Source organism: Nomascus leucogenys, chromosome 6 (genome assembly GCF_006542625.1).
Source record: "Nomascus leucogenys isolate Asia chromosome 6, Asia_NLE_v1, whole genome shotgun sequence".
Lineage (NCBI taxonomy): Eukaryota > Metazoa > Chordata > Mammalia > Primates > Hylobatidae > Nomascus > Nomascus leucogenys.
In genome coordinates this window covers 90,590,618-90,606,223 of record NC_044386.1, presented here as the reverse complement: position 1 = coordinate 90,606,223, position 15,606 = coordinate 90,590,618, and the positions used below count along the sequence as shown (strand labels likewise).

Here is a 15,606-nt window from a genome sequence, read left to right as displayed (position 1 = left end):
TGTTACTGATTCCCTGGAATGCAGCCACATTTGAATCCCAGGCCACCTCTTGCATTTCCCAGTAACACGACCAACAAAATACCTTTCTGATCAAAATGTATTTAGTTTGGGTTTCTGTCACTTACAACCAAGAGTTCCAATTAATAGATCCACCAATGAATAATGCTCTGTAATGTGAATTCAAGTAGTTTCCCATAATCTGGGTGGGAGAGAGAGGATGGAAATATTTGTGAAAAAGATTGGCCATGGATTGATAACTAATGGAATTAAGTGGGTACATAGGAGCTTATCACACTATTATACTATTCTCCCTACTTTTACCTATGTTTGAAATTTTCCAAAAAATCAGTTAAATCAAATGTTCATCAAATAAGTTCTTCCAGGTCTTAAAGTCTAGCACAAATCAGAGGGGAAAAAATAACAGAAAAAGTAGACTCATACATAAGCCAGACAATAGCAGGCATCCACATGTAATACATGAAAACATTAGCAAAGTTTTCTTTGTGGTCTGCATAGGGCTATCAATATTAGACCTGCATCTACCAGACCTCAAGGTCTTAAGACAACAACAGCTGGCTGATGGCCACCTCAGACCACGCAGAAAAGGCCTGGCAAGGCAGCTTCCACTCCTGGGGAAATTACACAGAGCACACTGCTCAGTGTAGTGTGGAATTCATCTTTCCCCCCAGGTAATCACAATAAAGCAGGTATTATCCACAGCCAGCCATAAAGCAAGGGTGCAGCTCAGACAAAAGACAAGGTCACTTTTCTAAATGTTCACTGAAAAGCATTGTTGTTCTGACACAAGAATATATTTCATGATTTATCAAATACCCATGATTCTGTCCCTCGATGTAGGCTAGAGTCATCCCCTCTTAGATTAGAGGTTCTCTACCCTAGCTACCCATAAGAATCACCTGGGATCTTTAAAAAATCCTGATGTCCAGACTGCACCCCAGACCAATTAAATCACAATCTCTGGGGAGGGGTCTAGGCATCAGTGTTTCTAGGAGGCTCTTCAGTGACTCTAAAGAGCAACCAGGGCTGAGAACCACTCGCTGGACAGACCTACATCTGTGAGCCAGTTGAGGTAGTTGCCCACATTGGATACGTGCCTCACTTCTCTAAGGCATCTGCTACTATCAGTTGGAGCAAACTCACCTCTGGATCTACTCTAGCGAGTAGATCTCAATCAGTCCAGAACCTTGTTCCTTCCTCTTTGTATTAGTTTCCTAGAGCTGCATGACAAAATACCATAACCTTGATGACTTCAAACAAGAGAGATTTATTCTCACAGTTCTAGAGGCTGGCAGTCCAAAATCAAGGTGTTGGCAGGACCATGCCCACTTCGAAGGCTCTAGGCAAGGATGCTTCCTTGTCTCTTCCTAGCTCTTGGTGGCTGCCAGCAATCCTTGGTGTTACCTTGTAGAAGCATCACTCCAATCTCTGTCTTCATCATCACTTGGCATCCTCCCTGTATGTCTGTGTCCTTTCTCCTCTTCTTCTTCTTTTTTTGTTTTTTTTTGAGACAGAGTTGCACTCTTGTTGCCCAGGCTGCAGTGCAATGGCGTGATCTCAGCTCACCACAACCTCTGCTTCCCGGGTTCAAGCGATTCTCCTGCCTCAGCCTCCCAAGTAGCTGGGATTACAGGCATGCACCACCACGCCAGGCTAATTTTCTATTTTTTAGTAGAGACGGGGTTTCTCCATGTTGATCAGGCTGGTCTTGAACTCCTGACCTCAGGTGATCCACCTGCCTTAGCCTCCCAACTTTCTCCTCTTATCAGAACACAAGTCATTCCAGATTAAGAGCCCACCCTACTCCAATATGAACTCAACATAACTGATTACATCTGTGATGACTCTATTTCCAAATAAGGTCACATTCTAAGGTTCCAGGAAGAATACCAATTTGAGTGGTGGGTGGCTGCAGTATTTAACCCAATGCACTCTTCCTCACCCATATTAAGTGAGTATTACACTTTGTCTTCACCAGAATGCATGTAAGACGTAGCTAATTGGGAGTACAATGCCTTTAAGACATTTTATTTTGAAATCATTTTAGATTTATAGGAAAGTTACCAAGATAGTACAAAAGTTCCTGTATACCCTTTACCCAGCTTCGCATAATGTTAACATGTTACAAAACCATTTATAGGCTGGGTGCGGTGGCTCACGTCTGTAATCCCAGTAGTTTGGGAGGCTGAGGCGGGTGGATCACTTGAGGTCAGGAGTTCGAGGCCAGCTTGGCCAACATGGCAAAACCCTGCCTCTACTAAAAATACAAAAATTAGCCAGGTGTAGTGTTGCACACCTGTAATCCCAGCTACTCGGGAGGCTAAGGCAGGAGAATCGCTTGAACCCGGGAGGCAGAGGTTGCAGTGAGCTGAGATCATGCCACCGCACTCCAGCCTGGGCAACAGTGCAAGACTCCACCTCAAAAACAAAACAAAAAAAACAAACCATTTATAAAAACTAAGACATTAACGCTGGTACAATACTATTAACTAAACTATACACTTTATGCCTATTTCACCAGGTTTACCAACAATGCCCTTTTTCTGTTTCAGGATCCAAATCAGGATACCACCCTAAATTTAACATAATGCTCTTAGAAATGAAAAAGGTCAGAACCAAGCTCTATCCACAGAACCAAATCAAAATTTCACTTTGGCATCCTTCTTTTGCTCGCCCTTTGCCCTGTTCCCCACCCCTTGTATTTGCACTCAGCTAGCTCTATGTTTCCTCTGTACATCCTTCCTGCTTGAATGTGATAGTCTCAATTTTTCAGTCAAGTTAGTTCTTAACAATTTTGAGGCCATGGGATCACTCTGAGAATCTAATAGAAGCTATGGAGTCGCTGCGAACACTGCACAGATAAAAACAATTTAGCATCCAATTTCAGAGCAGTCAGATACTAATCCACTTCCCTCCTCCCCAAGGGCTTCAAAGTATAGAACCACCTTGCACAGTTTGGCTTCCCCAGGCATTGATTCTGCAATGAAATCATCACAACTCACTATCAATCCCTCTTCCAAGGCAATTTCTCCAGATCCTGGACATAGTGCAGTGCTCCATACTCTGGGTCTTGGCCAACCTTAGCTGTCCCAGCCACTGCCTCAGGCTGAGGCTGAGAAGGGCTGGCTGGGCAGAGCTCTTCTACTGGGCCATGAAGGCAGCTGGACTCCCTCTCCAGCCAACTTGGCTGTGAGCATAGAACCCCCACAAGTTCTGCTTGACCCAACACCTCTTCTGAGCCCACTTTCTTCAGGGGTGGGAAGAAATATCTCAGAATGTTAAAACTTCTCAGTCTGCAAGCCATGTTATCATCTGGATTTCAACAAAGAAAAGTGACTCCAGCATGCAGAGTGGGATCAACTGGCTCTACCAACTCTGGATCTTCTGTCATTTGGAAATGACGGGGATCTTGGACTCACGGGCAATGCCTGCCTACTATTATCTTTGGAATCAGCATGTGAGGCCCCCTACAGGTGAGAACCATACAACTGTACAACCCCACATGTTCTCTTAAGCTCCCATACTAGCCTTTGCAGCAGGAACCAAGGAAAGGGAAACTCCATCTGCACTCACGGCTCACAACTTTATGTTTGAACCTCTTCTCCAATTGATTCCTTGAACCCTGTTCTGTCCCCCTCACCCTGCCATCCTTGGATGTTGCTTGTTTCCATCAGTGCCTCATCCATCTGACTCATGCTGAAGATGGTCCAGGTGTCACCTGAGCTATGCTACCTTTGGTAAAGACCCATGCAGGCCTCTCTTTGCCCTGGAGTCACACTTTCTCCCCTATTGACACCCCAGCCAGGATCACACCAATACCTCCAACGTCAATCAGAAGTCGACAAGAATGGGAAATAGACTAAAGTAACTTCTATGGACAGGGCTGGGTCTATTCTTACCTTCTGCAAATGGTTCCCACTCATAAAACCGGCCCATGAATGGCTTGTTGTTGTAGGATGCACACTGTACCTCCCGGATACTTCTACTGCTTTCTGGACATACCTAATAAAGCAGATATTAAATATGCAATTAGTGTCCATACTTTTCATAGCTCCAGGATACATTTCCAAACCCTGGATACCTTTCCAACTTTATTTATTTTTTATTTTTATTCTTTTTTTTTTTTTTTTTTTTGAGATGGAGTCTCACTCTTGTCGCCCAGGCTGGAGTGCAGTGGCCCAATCTCGGCTCACTGCAACCTCCACCTCCCAGGTTCAAGTGATTCTCCTGCCTCAGCCTCCCAAGTAGCTGGGATTACAGGCACCTACCATCACACCTGGCTAATTTTTGTATTTTTTGTAGAGATGCGCTTTCACCATGTTGGCCAGGCTGGTCTTTAACTCCTGACTTCAGGTGATCCACCCGCCTCAGCCTCCCAAAGTGCTGGGATTACTGGCGTGAGCCACCACGCCTGGCCCCTTTCCAACTTTAAATACCAGCCCTCTTCTACCTAAACTACTCAGTTTCTGAACATTTGCTCATAACCTGCATCAAAAAGTTTAAATGCAGATCCCCAGGCTTCACGTATACCAACTCAGAATCGTTATAGGGGCAAGAAACTTTTCACAAGCTCCCCAGGTTATTTTTTTGCACACTATAATTTGAAAACCACTGATCTAAACCTTCTACTCCTGACAAGTCAGTTTACTCCATTCCCTCAAAGAGGCCATCTGCTTCTGTCTGACTTTGTTCATGCCATTCCCCTTGCATGGAATAGTAGCCACAGCAGACATGTTCAGAGCTCTTACCTTTGCCAGGCACTACTTTAAACATGTTCCACATATGAACTCATTTAATCTTCACAACAACCAATAAGGTAAACACTGTAGTTTTACAGATTTTTCATGAGAGCAAACTGAGGCATGGAGGAGTCACACAGCCAGTGAGGTGTGAGGCCTGGATTTAAACACAAGCAGCCTGATTCCCACCATGCTGTCTCTCATTGTCCGCCCCATCTTCTCTAAATTCTAGTCTAAATTCTGTCCCACCTAAAGCAGGAATTTCCGACCTTCTGCATGCAAAACAATCACCCAGAGATCTTTTTGGAAATGCAAACTTCTGGATCCCTCCCTTAAGGATTATTATTCAGTAAATCTGGGATGAGATCCAGAGATCTGTATTTTATCAAGTTTATCCAGGTGATTCTGATGCACTAGACTACTCAAGGAAAACATACTGCTACCTCTGGCTTATCTCTTCCTCATCTATAAATGGTAAATATGAGCAATGTGTGGCATAAAGTAAATAAGCATGAGACAGAAAATAATAAGATCAGAATCTCTAATTCATATTGTGGATAAAGTATGATCTTTGTTGAACCCAAGCTATACTCTGTTTAAGAGAGAGAGAGAGAGTGTGTGTGTGTGTGTGTGTGTGTGTGAATAATCAGAAGGAAAAGGAGCCTGGCCCCTGAGACATTAAACAGTACTGTGTAGAAGAAGTCTCTGGAATAAACTGCTAACAGGATAGTTCAAAGTCTTCAAGGATTTATAGAGAAATCTACTGTATGTATCAGAAATATTAGGTCTCCCGGAAGATGAGGGACCAGAGGAAGGACTGAAAACAGGTGTGAGGGTAAACATCTCCTGCTTGATTAAGCACAGTCACAGTTGGGGAGGCTGCTGGTACAAATGCCCAGCGTGGTCATTAACCTGCTGTGGCCTGAGCCGAACCATATGGAACAAGAAGCCCTCTAAAGCAGAAAATGATGGAAACTAGTAGGAAAAAACAGGCAGGGTGAACAAGCAGGGTGGGCTGAGCTCTGACAATCAGTGACACGCAGACAGGCCACAGAAGCCTGTCTCCTAGGGCTCTGGAAGCCAACCTGTTGGCAACCCTAAAGCTGGGCCCATGTAAGCTTCCAGGAACACCAGCTGTCTCCATGAAGGCTTTTGAGTTAACTAAGATGCTTTTCACATGCCTTTGGCCTGAGCCAGAGTTCCAGTAGGATGTGAACAGCTGGGTGACTTGGAGAGGCCACCATCCCTGTAGCAGTCCCCAGGTACGGCTTCGAGAAAGAAACCTTAAGGAGTTTGTTAAAAATGCAGATTCTCAAGCCTCACTCTGGCAGAAGAGTGGGGACGAGAGCCCAGGAATATATGCTTGAAGTGCTCCTTGGGTGATTCTGGTGCGGCCTGTGCATCCTAACCTGTGCAGCAGCGACGAAGGGCCACGCCAAAGCCCCATCTCACTCCACTCCAAATGACTTAACACGGAATCACAGAGTGCTAGAGCAAAAGAGAATCAAATCCGACCCCTTTCATTTACAGATGAGGGAACTGAGACCTGGAGATGTGGCAAGCCTTGCCAAAGGCTCCACAGTGACACAGAAGCAGAGCCCAGCGCGCTGACGGCCCACCCTGTCCATAATCAGAACTAGAGATCAGCTGCGGGCTGCAGGTCTTCAGAACTGAAACAGACCAGCGCAAGTGGTTGAAGGTCCTGTTCCTCAAATAACTACACCTAAGTAAAGCCAAGCTGCTCCACAATGAGGCTCCAGCCAGAAGCCACCCTTCATTAACCTGGTGGCAGTTACCAGAACTGGAAGCTGTAGACTGCAAAGACTCAACAGTCTGCTTAACCCCTTTCTGTCATTTAGTAAAATGGCTAATAGGCTAGACCACAAACCAATGCACATTCAGAATCATCTAGAATTGCTCAGTACTTGACAACGTAAATGTCTATTTCATGACTTGGAAAGGAGTCCACAATCCACTAAGTTATAAGTGTTAAAAAGATTATGTGTGTGGAGTGTGTGTATACATACACAGAGAGAGGTTAAAAGTGTTATCTCTGGAAGGTGACGTTATAGATGTTTTTAATTTATAATTAATTTTTAGTCTATTTGTGTTATTTAATTTTTTTCTGCAATAAACATGTATTTTTGTAATATATTTATGTAATAAAAGTGACAATTGGCCAGGCGCAGTGGCTCATGGCTATAATCCTAGCACTTTGGGAGGCCGGGGCAGACTGATCACTTGAGGTCTGGAGTTCGAGACCAGCCTGCCAACATGGTGTAACCCTGTCTCTATTAAAAATACAAAAAATTAGCCGGGCATGATGGCATGCACCTGTGATCCCAGCTACTCGGGAGGCTGAGGCAGGAGAATCATTGAACCTGTCAGGCAGAGGTTGCAATGAGCTGAGGTCACGCCTCTGCACCCTAGCCTGGGCGACAAAGCAAGACTCTGTCTCAAAAAAAAAAAAAAAAAAAAAAAAAGTGACAATGTATCAGTATTGAGCCCTGCCAAATACACTAGTCCTTAGCCAGCTTTGCATGTCCTTGCAGTTTATAATCTTAGGGTATGGCTTAATACTTCACTAATGCCTGGTGCTCTTACATCCATACACATCTGCCAACCCAACTTATTGTGGGTCATTCAGGATACCCTGTCCCTTGGTCACCAATAAGTCATTTACATCTAAGTGTAGTCCGGTTCACCAATAAGTCATTTACATCTAAGCGTAGTCCAGTTCCCATCTAAGGCAGAAGAGCTTAACATGGCATGAGAGCCACAATGATCAGCAGATCCACCTGCAGTTGCCAGGAGTCAGCTAAGCCCAGCAAGAGGTAACAAGGTGTCCTGATGGATGGGCATGGCCCTGTGTGTGACTCCAGCAAGGACTCACATGACGCCAGGCAAACTGCAAGACTAGAGGGCAAAGGGATGTGGCCAGAGAAATGCAACGCTTCTTGGGCCCGGACGTGGAAGTGGGTTATTGAGACAGCATTATGGTACAGGCAAGGAAGGCAGAAGCCTGGACTGATGATGATGATGACGATGATGATACCTAACTTTTATCAAGCATTTATTAAATGTTAGACTTTCCACTATGTGATTTACATATATTCAGCTCATTTAATCCTCACAATAACTATTATACCCATTTTATGGGTGAGGAACCCAAGGCAACAAAAAGTTAAATGAGCTGCATAAGGTCATAGGGCTCATAAGCAGTGAAATCAAGATTTGAACCCTGACACTTTGCATCTAGAATCCATCATAGTAACCACTATGCCACGGTGCCCTTCGTGACTGTGTAGACAACAAAGTTAATTTGTGATGGGTCCTCAGACAAGAGAGCCATAACCGTGTCTTGTCGATTGTCAGGATAGGTCTAGAGGCCAAAGCTGGAATCAGCCCCTGAGGCCTGGCGAAGTGGCTGGCCTCCACTACAAGGAGGAGGGAGCTGCGGAGTGAGGATGAAAACCAAGCAGGGCCTGGGAAATCCTGTTTCATGTCTCTTTTATAGATTACATCTGTTTGTACTTCCCATACTATTATCGGGATGTGATCTCCTCTCATTTTAACAGATTCTCTGAAGTTAAAACTTCAGGTTACAGATCTTTTTACCCCTTTCTTAGGTTTTAAATTGGTTGTTTCCTGATGTCATGGACTGAGTCACCTTCACCTTATCAGTAATTGTCTGTACATTACACTGTGAACTGGCCCTGGGGGCAGGTTTCTTGCAGATAGCTGATCCTTTTCATGGCCAGAGATTCTTGTAATCTTCAGGCCAGAAAACTGAGACAGGGGAAAAGCCATGTAGATAGAGATCAGGCTCATTCAGAATGAGACCAACAAAGTCTGGAGATTTAGAGCCAAGTAATGCCCCTGGGAGACAACCTCCCTTCAAATGACTCCCACCCAAAAGAGGGAGGGATGTTTCCACTGGACTTTTAATGGAAGAGAAATAAGGACGTCCTTTAATATGATTAGCTGAATCCTTACAAAGCAATCTAAGCCCTATCCAAAGTTCCATCTAGACAATTGCCTGGGGTTGCTATGAGTCACAAATAGTATTATGGAAACTCCAGCTACATTTCTAGTGACCCTGGTTAATCTGAAATACAACTGCCTGTACCCAACCTCACTGCTCAAGAGGCCACAATCAGTGATCACACTGATGGTAATTATCATCTCCCCAGGAGACGAACAGCATCATCTCCAATGTAGCGGTGCCAAGGAACATGACCTTGAAGTCTGCCTGCGTCAGATATGTAATTTTTTTATCCTTTTCATTGCTATGGATTCAATCAAAAGACCAGCTACCATAGCAACCTATGATGTATTTAATGTCACCACAGTCATGAAATCTTTAAAAAAAAAAAAGAGATCTAGAAAATGTCCCTGCACTGCCATGAGAAAATGGCTGTGTGACCTTGGGAAAAACATTTAGCTTCTCAAAGTCTAAACTACCACAACTGAATAACAAGCCCTGTACCACCTTCCAGGCCCCAACCCCCAGGGGTTTTTATGGGGATTTTTAAGTGGTAATACATTAATGTTTCCAGCTCTCTGTAATGCTCAATAAATGTTTGCTGAAGTGGAGACACCAAATGTCCACTGTGGGGAATCCAGTAGTTCCAGAAGCCGTAATTGCTTGAAAAGTATGTGTTCTGTGCAAACATTCCCTTCCTTCCTTTCTCATCTACAGCTGGAAAATGGGCTTGTTTTCTAGCTATAGAGAAATAAAACCATGGGCCAAAATTTCGCTCCAGTTATCTTGCACATTTTTCAAATATGTTTAATATCTCCTTTCTCAAATTACACAGAACAAACTCAACCTCACAAAAACCTTTGCCACCTCCCACCACTTCCAGAAATTCTCCAGTCAGTGAATTAACTAGTTTGTCCAAAGAGTTGGGGAAAGGCTTTGGATGTTTTTCATTGTTGTTGTTTTGGTTTTGTTTTGTTTTATCTGAGATTTTTGTAATTCTCAAATGCTTTTTTTATTTTTTTCATCCAAGGGAAGTTCATAATGTTCTCCTAGGGAGAGGTGTTTCCCTCTCATTCAATATCTACATCAAAGCCCCAAAGGATGTTAATATGACACTAAGCCCAGCCATTCACCTAGGCCAATCATAGATTTTTAAATATTCGAGATCCCTTCAAATCTAGGCCTATCTCAAGAGTGCTTACTTATGACTGCCTATTTATATTATTTACATATCTCTATGTCTGTAAGAAGATCTAAAAAAGAATTCCTTTTTCCCTAACTAATCAGGAAGCACATGGCAAAATGTAAACTTGTTAAAAAATTTAGTCTGGTGTGGTGGACCCATGCCTGTGATCCCAGCACTTTGGAAGGCTAAATTGGGAGCATGCTTGAGTGCAGAAGTTCAAGACCACCATGGGCAACATAGCAAGACCCCATCTCTACAAAAAATAAAAATAAGCCGAGCATGGTAGTGCATGCCTGTAGGCTGAGGCAGAAGGATTGTTTGAGTCCAGGAGTTTGAGGCTGTAGTGAGCTATGATCATGCCGCTGCACTCCAACCTGGACAACACAGTGAGACCCTGACTCAAGCAAAAGCAAAAACAAAAACCAAATCCCCTTAATCTCCCAAGGGGCACACATTTCCTAGTGGCTATTTCTGGTATCACATTAATAAGACTGGCTTCCTTCCCCTCTGCTATCTGCTGAGGCAGGGTGTAAAATTCCATTCAAAGGCAAATATTCATTGCAGCGCTCCATGTGTCAGATGTTGACAGTAATGAGGATACAAAGAAAAATTTGCCATAATAGCCTCCCTCAGGGACTTACAGGCCAACATGAGAAAAATGCATAAACAAAAATGTATAATGCATGGAAAGGAATGTAGTGAATTGTTTGGACACAACATTTCTAACCTTGCAAAGGAAGGAGTTAACTGATTTTTCCTAATGTTGAAAAATCAAGAAAATAAAAATTGTTAATATACTATATATAGCCAAAAATATAAGTGAAAATAAAAATGTGGCTAGTGTAGATCAGCAGGAGTGGAAGGAAAGGGGGTCATTTCTTCATCTTCCAGAATAAGGAGTTGATGGAGAAAATTTAAGTTGATATATCAAGAAGCAGGGGTATTAATGTGCCATTTATAGTTATAGAGAGAATGAATATAAGAACTACAAGTTAAAAATCTAGCTGGGGGCGGTGGCTCACGCCTGTAATCCCAGCACTTTGGGAGGCCGAGGCGGGTAGATCACGAGGTCAGAAGATCGAGACCATCCTGGCTAACACGGTGAAACCCCGTTTCTACTAAAACTACAAAAAATTAGCCGGGCGTGGTGGCGGGCGCCTATAGTCCCAGCTACTCGGGAGGCTGAGGCAGGAGAATGGCGTGAACCCGGGAGGCGGAGCTTGCAGTGAGTGGAGATTGCCCAACGGCACTCCAGCCTGGGCGACAGAGAGAGATTCCGCCTCAGAAGAAAAAAAAAAAAAAGAAATACAAGTTAAAAATCACTGGCTATGATTACGTCTTGAGAGACAGACTAGGATATACATGTCTTTGCTGTTCTGATATTTCTTACTCTTTGTACTTTTTATAACCATGAAAAATGACAACTGTTAACAATTCTTGTGTATATAAATGTGTGTGTGTATATATATATGAAGTTAATAAGAGAACAACTTTCTATAATCATGAAAAATGACAACTGTTAACAATTCTTGTGTATATAAATGTGTGTGTGTATATATATATGTGAAGTCAATAAGAGAACAAATTTCTATAATCATGAAAAATGACAACTGTTAACAATTCTCGTGTGTATATATTTGTGTGTATATATATACACACACGTTATGTATACATATATATGTGTGTGGTGTGTATACATGTATACACATGTATACACATTTATATATACATTTGTGTGTATGATTCACATATAAGTGTATATACATACGTGTGCGTGTGTGTATATATATATACATATACACATATGAAAAGGTCAGTAAGAGAATTTTCTATGGAAATTCCAAGTGGTCGGAGAAGACAGAAAGAAAAATGCTGCAAAAAGCACTGATACTCACACATATTTTCTAGATGAGGAGGCTGATGATAAGCTCATGATAAGAGAAACTAGTGTTGAAACCCCCATTCTGTCCATTCAGTAACTGGCCTCATGGTTCCTGGCAAGCTTTACACCTTACAGAACTGTACTCGATTCTTACCTGGCCCATTTACTAAGTTTTTGCTTAAAATTGCAGTCAGGAAGTTATTAGCTCCTCTTTCATTCAATATCAGACTAGAGATGGAGTAGAATTAGAATCTGCCTGCAGAGGGCACGCCCATCTAGATTTGAGATTTGGCCAACATCTTCCCCTATTTGCACTTACTTTAGGGCAGAAACAACTGCATATGGATAAATCCATTGTCAAAAGCCAGTCCTACCCCAGGGAAATTCACTGGAGAGTCATTGATACCAGAACTCCTCACATCCATGTTTGCTAAAAGCTGCTTTTAGCCCCAGGAGTTTCCCCCTCATAATGTTAAGTGCACTCTGTCTAAACTCAGGATCACGCCTCCTTTGGCAGCAAAGCCCCTTAAAAACTCATAATTTTGTCCCTGCCTTGCACTACAGCCTCCCTCCTCCAGAAGAGGTCAGAGTATCAATCAGTCTCCTCTCCAGGGAGAAAGTGTTGCATTCAGAGCACCTAGGAGAAAGTGTTGAATTCGGAGTCCCTAAGAGAAAGTGGGAAGAGAGACACCTAAGCCTCCAGGACAAAGGCACAAAGGATTTTTTGTTGTTGTTTTAGAGACAAGGTATTACTCTGCCACCCAGGCTGGAGTGCAGTGGTGTGATCATAGTTCAATGCATCCTCCAACTCTTGGGCTCAAACAATCCTCCTGCCTCAAGCCTCCTGAGTATCTGGGACCGCAGGCACATACCACCAACCTCAGCTGTTTCTTAAATTTTTTGTAGAGACAAAGTCTCACTATGTTCCCCAGGCTGGTCTTGAACTCCTGGCCTCTGGCCTCAAGCAATCCTCCCACCAGGGCCTCTCACAGTGCTGGGATTACAGGCATGAGCCAATCAAGCCCAACTGAGCCTGGCCAGAAAAGGGTTGTTGTTTTTTTTCAACTGCATCCCCTCAGGCGCCAGAGGAATTGAGGTTTGATTTCTCCTTCCTCTGTTGCAATCCCTATAAAAACTCTTAGCTATCAAGTCTTGGGCTTCAATAAGCTTCCATGAATAAGAAACTTAACTGTTTACTCTATTCCTTGAGTTCCTATTACTTTTAGCCCTCATCGAGAAAGTGCAGGGCTGCAGATTAATCATGACTTCCGCCCTGTGTTGCCCCTTCACTGCTGAAGACAAACTTGCAGGTGAAGCCTTCACTCACTGAAAACACATCTGATTCCACCAAGAGGTCCTTGAGTGCCTCCTTCTTGCTCCTCCGCCCTTACAGGACTACAAAGGGCCTCTAGGACCCCTGTCAATTGCTCTTCCTAAAACATCCTCCCTCGCCTGGATAATCTGCACTCAAACTCCACCCAAGCCAGGTTAATTTCCACTGTGTGGGGATATGAAAGGACCTATGTGGCATTTGCAGTGGCACATATGATCTGCACTGTTAATGCCTTTTTATGAGTCTATCCCTCTTACTGGACTCAAGCTGCATAAGGCAAGAGCCTGCTCACATCTCAGTGTCTCCAACCACAGCCTAACACCTCACCCCACGCAATCAACATCAATGTTATGCTTATGGACTGCAAGCAAAAGCCTTCTCTTGAGAATGTTTAAAAGACTTCGTGCCACTGCACTCCAGCCTGGGCAACAGAGCAAGACTCTGTCTCAAAAAACAAAAAAACAACAAAAACAAACAAAAAAACCAAGGCCGGGTGCAGTGGCTCATGCCTGTTACCACAGCACTTTGGGATGCCGAGGTGGGCAGATCACCTGAGGTCAGGAGTTGGAGACCAGCCTGGCCAACATGGTGAAACTCCATCTCTACTAAAAATACAAAAATTAGCCAGGTATGGTGGTGTGCGCCTATAATCCCAGATACATGGGAGGGTGAGGTGGGAGAATGGCTTGAACCGGGGAGGCAGAGGTTGTAGTGAGCTGAGATCGTGCCACTGCACTCCAGCCTGGGCAACAGAGCAAGACTCCATCTCAAAAAAAAAAAAAAAAAAAAAAAAAAAAAGACTTTGGACCAGACTGAGTCTTGCGTCCATCACATACAGTCTGCTGAAGGAGAGTGTTGCACTAGCAGATGTTTGAGATTGGTGCTTGAAAAGACCATAGATTCTCTATCTGTACTAGGATGCGTCACCTGAACTTCCTCGTACACATCGTAGGCAACAAAATAATAATACTTCCTTATCTTTAAAGTCTACATTCAGAAATCTTACACGAATTGAACAATCTCAGAGACACACTGGAATGCTTAAAATTCCTAGATCCCACCATAAGATAGGTCTTAATATTAAACATGCACATCGGAAGATGTAAAGAATTCACTGTTATTAAGTTGGTTATCTATAATTTAACTCTTATCACTTTAAAGTCACCATGACCCAAGGGTGATCACACTGAAACTAAATCACAGCTGAACTGTTGGGTCTCTTGGCAATCTCGTTTTGTCACTGCATAAAGGTAAAGGAGCCTTAATCGCAGCTAACGTGGGACTGAGGATGACTCTGAGCAAGTCTGATCATTTCATCCATGTATTTCTTCAGTTATGACTGAGAACCTGGAAGATGTTCAGATAGGGGAGACCTTACTCCATTCCTATCTAAAGGGGGGTATGCCAGTCACGTTTATTTCCCAACAATGTGTCAGCACCATGCCTTCCATGTGTTGCTGCCATGCCAGCTCTTCTATACTCCATCTTGTTTGAACCTGACATCAACCCTACAGGGTAGGGATCATTAGCCCACTTTACAGATGGTCCTCAGGGTGTTAAGTGACTTGCCTAAGGAAACTCAGTTTCTCCGTGTCAAAGCTTGGCATCTGTATAGCTTTTCCTCTTTGAGTAGGAATACTTACATAATTGGGTCATTCATGTCCTCTCTTGATGCTGGACACTGGGGAGGACAGAGAAATGTCTACATGAGGTCATTGATGCTGAGATGCTGGGGCATATGGGTCCATCTGGGGAGTATATAAAAGAAGCAACATAGCTGAACTGAGACTGCTCCCCTTAGAAAGGCCTGTTTGCAAGGCTGGTCCATGGCTGGCATCTAGGAAACTTGGATTTCAGGGCAGTTCTCACCACTTCCTAAATGATAGGAGTGGCTCACCATGCCTAAATATAGCTTATGCTAAACACCTGATTTCTTTTTAGGAGTCTGGAATTTTGATATGTGGCAGGCAGAGGGTGCCTATGTGACCAGCCCTCAGTAAAAACCCTGGGCACAGGGGGGACTTCTCTGGTAGAGAACTTTTACATGTTATAACAAGTCATTGCAGAGGAATTAAGCAAGTCCTATGTGGCTCCATTGTGATTCTGGAGAGCTTATGCCTGGTTTCCTATGCTCTTCGGCCTGTGGAGCCTTTCCTTTAGTGATTTTGCTTTGTTTAGTCAATCTTTTGGCTGTAATAAGTCGTAACTGTGAGTGTGACTACATGCTAAGTCTTATGAATCCTCCTAGGAAATCATCAAACCCAGGAATGGTCTTTGGGACCTCTGAAAGAGGGAGTTTTAAAGAGATCATGGGGGTGTGGCCCAAGTCACAAGAAGACATGGGCTTATGAAAAAAATATATGCAATAATGGAACCTCTAAGGAACGACATCTCTCAATAAGGGTAAGCAGGATGTGGACTTGGGACAGTGGGGTGCACTGGGGAGGACACTGTGCACATGTC

At 43.6% G+C, this 15,606-nt stretch overlaps 1 protein-coding gene across 1 annotated transcript in view; it reads right to left on the bottom strand.

Moving 5' to 3' along the window:
- The window catches only part of THSD4 (thrombospondin type 1 domain containing 4), a 634,456-nt gene that overhangs the window by 521,249 nt on the left and 97,601 nt on the right, over positions 1-15,606 (bottom strand). Inside the window, exon 5 of the mRNA XM_030814683.1 lies at positions 3,918-4,020. Coding sequence (XP_030670543.1) covers positions 3,918-4,020 — 103 coding nt within the window. The remainder of the gene's footprint in view (positions 1-3,917; positions 4,021-15,606) is intronic.